This window comes from Drosophila ananassae, assembly GCF_017639315.1.
Source record: "Drosophila ananassae strain 14024-0371.13 chromosome Y unlocalized genomic scaffold, ASM1763931v2 tig00000112, whole genome shotgun sequence".
Lineage (NCBI taxonomy): Eukaryota > Metazoa > Arthropoda > Insecta > Diptera > Drosophilidae > Drosophila > Drosophila ananassae.
The window spans coordinates 267,285-274,480 of NW_025319069.1; the positions used below are offsets into that span (position 1 = coordinate 267,285).

At 46.2% G+C, this 7,196-nt stretch overlaps 1 protein-coding gene across 1 annotated transcript; it reads right to left on the minus strand.

Annotated features, from left to right (window-relative positions):
- Positions 1–3,842: 3,842 nt before the first annotated feature.
- LOC116655204 (protein virilizer-like) lies at positions 3,843–4,850 on the minus strand. The gene is made up of 3 exons (XM_032452738.1): positions 4,713–4,850; positions 4,469–4,660; positions 3,843–4,409 (listed from the first exon to the last, which is right to left on the minus strand). Exon 3 carries the CDS (start codon positions 4,247–4,249, stop codon positions 3,884–3,886), a length of 366 nt encoding a protein of 121 aa, XP_032308629.1. The 5' UTR covers positions 4,250–4,409; positions 4,469–4,660; positions 4,713–4,850; the 3' UTR covers positions 3,843–3,883.
- Positions 4,851–7,196: the final 2,346 nt, after the last annotated feature.

Consider the following 7,196-nt stretch of genomic DNA (forward strand, 5'->3'; position numbering starts at 1 on the left):
TCTCCTCTCTTTCTTTGTGTTCCCGTGACGTAGCACGGCGATCACCAGCGAAATGAAATTCGTTACTACATATGGCCCGTCGTATCTCGGCGGTAGCTTCGCCGCAAAACCTTCGGCCGCTTTAGATAGATGGTCTTCTTTTGCCCACACTGTGTCGCCGATCTTCGGGCTCCACTCCCGCCTCCTCAGATTGTAGTGCCGAGCTTGCTCCTGCGCCGCGCGCTCCATGTTTCTCCGCACCAGCTCGAACACTTCTTGTAATTTTTCCGCATTTTCTGAGGGAGTGGCTTGTGCTTCTCCTGTCCCCAATGCCCCTTGGTCGAAAATTGCTTTCGGCATTCTTGGCTCTCTGCCTTGGGTGATGAAGCACGGAGAGTACCCCGTGGAGTCCGACACGCTCGAGTTCACCGCCAGCATCAATTCCGGCCAGTGCTCGTCCCACGTCCTTTGGTCCTTTCCTGCAAACTGGGCAATCATCGTCTTCACCGTCCGGTTTGCCCTTACCGTCGGGTTTTCCTGAGGCGTGTATGGTGCGGTGAACTGGTGACGAACTCCGAGCTCCTCGAGGAATTTCTTGAAGCTCCGGCTGGTGAACTAGACATCATTTTCTGCCACCATCCCTTTTGGCACCCCGTATCTCGGAATAATCCTTCTCGAATCGCCTTCTGCAGCGTCTCAGATGTGGCCTTCCGCATTCGGACCATTTCTGTCCATTTTGAAAACCGATCGATCATTACCAATAGCATGATATTTCCATGTTTGGACCTCGGCAACGATCCCACGAAGTCACTTCTGTGGGTTTTCTCGCATTTTCCTTTTTAGTGCGTTTATCCAAACGTACTCAACGTCTTTGCTTGCTGTGGCACTCCTTAACTTTTCTACTAACGGCTGGCGGGAAAGTGCATCTGCAACTACATTCAGCTTGCCTTTCCTGTAGCTGATAACATAATCAGATTGTTGCAACTCGAAGACCCATCTCGCGATCCTTCCGAGTGGGCTCTCTATATTATTCATCCACTTCAGCGCCATATGATCCGTGATCACGTCGAACTGGTACCCCTCCAGGTATGACCTCATCTGCCGAATTGCCCATATTATTGGTAGGCATTCTTTCTCGGTTGCCGAGAAATTTTTCTCCGCGCCTATCAGCGTTCGACTGGCGTAGGTGACCACTCGCTCGCCCTCATCAGTGTCCTGCGTCAGAACTGCACCCAAGCCGTAGTCGCTGGCGTCTGTTTGCAGTACAATTTTCATGTCCGTCAAATTAGCGACGCCTAGTTAGCGTCGAAGTGGAACGGTGGAATCGGAACACAGCAACGAATTTTTTTATTTTCAATTATTTTACTGTTTAGCTACTAAATTGATTGAAATAAAGTTTAGAATTGTTAAGAATTGAAGAATTTATAGTATTTTCTTACTTTGGGCGGGATCAGCAACCTTAAAATACCATTAAAATGCATTTGAAAAATTGGCCCCACACTGTTTTGGGTCCTAGCTCAGAAATAAGAGGAGGCCCCAAAAAGCCCGATATTGCAGCTAATAGGTCAAAATATTGAGGGTAATTCCTGAAAGTTTCATAAAAATCGCTCCCTACGTTTTGGAGAAAATCGGATAAAAGTGGGCCAATCTCGTTGACGGCCCATACAAAAATGACCACCAAAAATTGTTTTTAATATTCTGAAGCTCTAAGAGGAGGCCCCCATATGCACGGTAGTTGAGTCGATGTATAACCTTTTCAAGTATATCTGGAGCAAAAATCATTCAAATCGCTCCCTACAATTTTGAGAAAATCGATTTATAGTTCCCCATAGATTTTAATTGATAAGGGAGGCGCCAACTCGTGAACCGGAACCAGTCCACGAACAAGTTCGTTCCACTAGTTCCAAATCTACAGACCGCATGAATATGATTATTGAGTCCTTTACAGAGGATGCCCCATTATGCACGGTATGCCGTTGCAAAGCTAATTTTTCATATAATTTAATAAGACTATTTGCATTAAAATCGCTCCCTACGATTTGACGCAATTTATCTTCAAAAATTTCTGCATTTTCTTAACCAATACTGGACCTTGTTCCCAACACAAATCGCGCCAATGTTAAATTTGAATGGCCCCACATGCTTTCTTTATGGAGGATGCCCCATTTTGCACGGTATACCATTGTAAAGCTAATTTTTTTCTGAATCGAATGAGATTATTTCTATCAGAATCGCTCCCTACAATTCGATGGAATCAAGTCTTGAAAATTTCTGAACCTATTTTACCAATACTGGCCCCATAACCGCTTCACATGTTTTGATGCTGGCCAACATGGCGGCAGCCATGATCGAATTTGAATTTCCCCATTATCTCCCCTTATAGAGGATGCCCCATTTTGCACGGTATATCACGAGAAAGCTAATTTTTTCTTAATCGAATACCGGTCGTTCCATTCAAATCGCTCCCTACGATTCGATGGAATTAAGTATTCAAATTTGTACATGCTTAACAGGTGCTTAACAGCACAATGTTGTAAAAGCTCAACAGCCACATGTGTTGGCCTATTTTCAACACTGAATGGGCGCCATTCCCCATTTCCATTTAACAATTGAGACGATGCCGGTGTACATAAAAAATTGTGTAAGTAGTAATAATACATTATTTAGTATTATTCGATCGCTAATACAATCATACGTTTTAATATATTTTCAGAACGTAGCTTTATACGAATATGTGCCACGCCGTGGTCGCTGGGCCCCGGGACAGGCACGAGGACGGGCCCCGGGAGCCCCACGCGGACGGGCCCCGGGAGCGCCCCGAGGACAGGCCCCGATAGCGTCCCGCGGACGGGCCCCGGGAGCGCCCCGCGGACGGGCCCCGGGAGAGCAAGGAGAACGGGCCCCGGGAGCGCCGCCAGGCCAGCTCCGACGTCGGCCACGGCGGGCCCGCAACCCAGAAGCCACAGAAACAGGAGCAGCAGGTCCAGAAGCAGCCACTGAACCAGCTGCAGCAATGCAAGCAGAAGCAGCAGTGACTGCCGGTCCTGATTCTGAAGATTCTGAAGATTCTGAAAATTAAAATTTCTTAAAAAGTGAAAAGAAAAAATATAAAACAAGATAAAATTAATAATAAACATTTTATTTGTATTTGGGGCGGGCATATTGGAGCGGGTGGGGTTAGAAAAAAATGCGGGAGTGTCAACAGTAGGGATTCCGCCAGAGCGTGGTGCCTCAAGAAGGACTGCAAGGCATTGGCGAAGCTCCGTTGGGCCATGGAATCGGTGACCACCTCGAATTTCTTAGACACGGGTAGAAAGCGCCGGGGTTGCTGGTAGCTCAACTGGCTGGTGCTCACTGCCTCCATGAGCATCTGGAATGAGTACTCTATCTTCTTGCAGATGATCACTGTCTCCGTTTTGAACTCGGCGTCTTTGCTCTTTTCTGGATTCCTCTCCAAAAATAGCCTTCGCAGCAATGGTGCACAGTCCCCAGGGCTTCCCACAGATGCATCGTCTTGATGATGGCTTGCAGGGCGTACTTCGACCGCGTTAGCTTGGCAGTCTTCAGGGTCTCTATTACCGCTTCGTATCCATTCGTTGGCGCTTTCAGAAAATGCGCAATTCCCAGGCGGGTGTCCAGCAGAGCATACACGGCTTTGAGAAGCCGAAGCTTTATGGAGAAGGCTATAAAGGGTTCATGGTACAGCTTGAAGACCGCCTCGAATGGGTCGAATTGGTGCTCCTTAAGTAACTGCTGTAACAGCTCCTCACTGCAGCCTCTGGGCTCTGCCATCCGAGCACCCAGCTTTATATGGCGAATGTTAAAAGCGAGCTGTGGCTGCATGCAGGCCGCTTGGCAGCTTAGAGCGATTTGCACAACATGGGCCGCCTGTCGCAGATGCACTTCATCGTTGCTGAAGAACTGTTGAAGCACAAAGTTGCGTCGCTTGTAGTTTTGTAGAACCTTCGTAGAACTGCAGTGGCTTTTGCCATGGCTCGAAGGCGTTGATGGCGGGAGGAGCTGCAGCCGCCGCTGCTTCCAACTCCCTTTCGTATTCCGCAATCGCCGCTGCGTCCTCTGCATCGTCTTCTTCGTCGTCACCAATGATCTCATCGTCGCTGAGAATGGGCTCGAACTGCTCCTGCGGTGTACACGATCGCTCTTCATCATCCCGATCCCTATCTCCGCAATGAAGCGACTCGGAAGAGTGCCTGTAGTGAGACGCTTGCATTTTATAGTGGAAGCGCGAGTCTTCCTCGTCGTAGTCCATGGTATCAGGAGAGCGTGGTCGCGTAGGTAAATCAATTAAAGCTGGCAGGCGGCGAAGCTGCAAACACTGCGAGCGAGAGCGTTCCGATCGCTTCCTTCGGGACCGATGGCTTCAGTATTCCGGTGATCGTGACCAATCCCTCGAGCCCTTGTCCCGGGAACTGGTTTGAATGACACAGGTTTGAAAGTGATTATAAAGTTATGCTCGTTATATACTCACCATCTTATATATTCCCTATCATTGCTCTCCGAATGGGTGTAAGATTTTCGATCAGGTGGTCATCAGGGCGCCATTCCAGCCGTTGACATCATGATTCTGCAGATAGATAGCTGATGTTGTACACCACCTGGGGTCATAGTCCCGGGAAGTCCCTCTTGATGATGTGATTCAAGAGTTTACAAGAGTTGAATTCTAAAATGAAAGTCACATTAGATGAATTCGAAGTGTAATCTACTAATCTTACCTGACCAAGGTGACCACACGGCAATTTTGTGGAAGGGCGTAATAATGGGCCTCATTCTCCTCCGCTCCGTCGGGACTGGCTCCTTTCGAGATGGCCGTAGCCTGACCTTTACCCGTAGTCCCGTGGCACAGATGTCCAAAGAGCCCGAACTGAGTTTCTATAAGATTACGAGGATTATGATATGAGTTATTTCAAAATTCCATGTGTAGTACTCACCTTATTGGCCAACTCCGCCAGATAGAGCTGACGCAGTGGCTCCTGCAAACTTTGTCTTTCAACGGTAGTGATCCCAGGCAGGTGACATCGAAGCTACAAATGGCGTACTTGGCCACGGCCGTGAAGAGTTGTTCGATCTGGGCCTGCACAATGTTGCTGATCCGCAAGCCACGTCCCCTTGAGCGCCCACTGTAGTGGGATGAAGAATAGTTCGAATCACTGCTACCAATGTGGGATTTCGAGTTGACGGAGCGCTAAGAGCCAGAGAATTCAGCCCAACTGGAGATTGATCCTATGCGCATCAGCTTCTTTTGCCTGCCACATATAATAAATATTTGAAAATCATTTAAAAGTGAATACAAAACACCTTACCTAAAATCAGCAGCTGCTGAGATGCGCGATCCTCGGTTGCGTCGGTTGCTGGCACCTGGAGCTAGTGCTGCCTCCTATCTGGAGGCGTACAGTAGAATCAGTTGCTTAAGGTCACTGACAGCTGCTTCATTTGCCACCGCCTTGTGTTTCTCCATCACGGACAGAATGCGAGTCAGTACTGGTGGTTTGCACAGATCAATTTCCTGGAACTCTAGTAGCTGAGCGTCAAAGATCGAGGATCCGAGGATCAGCGACTCAATGTTGGCGTTTTACTCCACGGTATCGTTATGCAGGATAACCCGCTCCATCTATGCCTGGAACTCTGTGATCTTTGTGATAGAACGTAAAGCAAAATAATAATGGAACTCTGTGATCTTCTGTTTCAGCAGCAGGGCTAGATGGTAGAAGGTAAAGCTGGAAAAATAGTAGAGAAATAAGAATCAACAGTTCTGAGAACACCTACATATGTATAACGAATAGAGAAATTTGTACATGCTTGAAATATACATATGTACATGCTTGGGGAATGGCGCCCATTCAGTGTTGAAAATAGGCCAACACATGTGGCTGTTGAGCTTTTACAACATTGTGCTGTTAAGCACCTGTTAAGCATGTACAAATTTGAATACTTAATTCCATCGAATCGTAGGGAGCGATTTGAATGGAACGACCGGTATTCGATTAAGCAAAAAAATTAGCTTTCTCGTGATATACCGTGCAAAATGGGGCATCCTCTATAAGGGGAGATAATGGGGAAATTCAAATTCGATCATGGCTGCCGCCATGTTGGCCAGCATCAAAACATGTGAACCGGTTATGGGGCCAGTATTGGTAAAATAGGTTCAGAAATTTTGAAGACTTGATTCCATCGAATCGTAGGGAGCGATTCTGATAGAAATAATCTCATTCGATTCAGAAAAAAATTAGCTTTACAATGGTATACCGTGCAAAATGGGGCATCCTCCATAAAGAAAGCATGTGGGGCCATTCAAATTTAACATTGGCGCGATTTGTGTTGGGAACAAGGTCCAGTATTGGTTAAGAAAATGCAGAAATTTTTAAAGATAAATTGCGTCAAATTGTAGGGAGCGATTTTAATGCAAATAGTCTTATTAAATTATATGAAAAATTAGCTTTGCAACGGCATACCGTGCATAATGGGGCATCCTCTGTAAAGGACTCAATAATCATATTCATGCGGTCTGTAGATTTGGAACTAGTGGAACGAACTTGTTGGCGCCTCCCTTATCAATTAAAATCAATGGGGAACTATAAATCGATTTTCTCAAAATTGTAGGGAGCGATTTGAATGATTTTTGCTCCAGATATACTAGAAAAGGTGATACATCGACTCAACTACCGTGCATATGGGGGCCTCCTCTTAGAGCTTCAGAATATTAAAAACAATTTTTGGTGGTCATTTTTGTATGGGCCGTCAACGAGATTGGCCCACTTTTATCCGATTTTCTCCAAAACGTAGGGAGCGATTTTTATGAAACTTTCAGGAATTACCCTCAATATTTCGACCTATTAGCTGCAATATCGGGCTTTTTGGGGCCTCCTCTTATTTCTGAGCTAGGACCCAAAACAGTGTGGGGCCAATTTTTCAAATGCATTTTAATGGTATTTTAAGGTTGCTGATCCCGCCCAAAGTAAGAAACTACTATAAATTCTTCAATTCTTAACAATTCTAAACTTTATTTCAATCAATTTAGTAGCTAAACAGTAAAATAATTGAAAATAAAAAAATTCGTTGCTGTGTTCCGATTCCACCGTTCCACTTCGACGCTAACTAGGCGACGCTAATTTGACGGACATCAAATTTCTTCGAGAAATCCGGACATGCCAGCACTGGATCCTCTGGTAACCGTGACTTTAGCTTCTCAAATGCCTCTT

Bases quoted from the DNA above. Each gene is read 5' to 3' on its own strand.
- LOC116655204 (XM_032452738.1), bottom strand. From the start codon at position 4,249: ATGGACTACGACGAGGAAGACTCGCGCTTCCACTATAAAATGCAAGCG.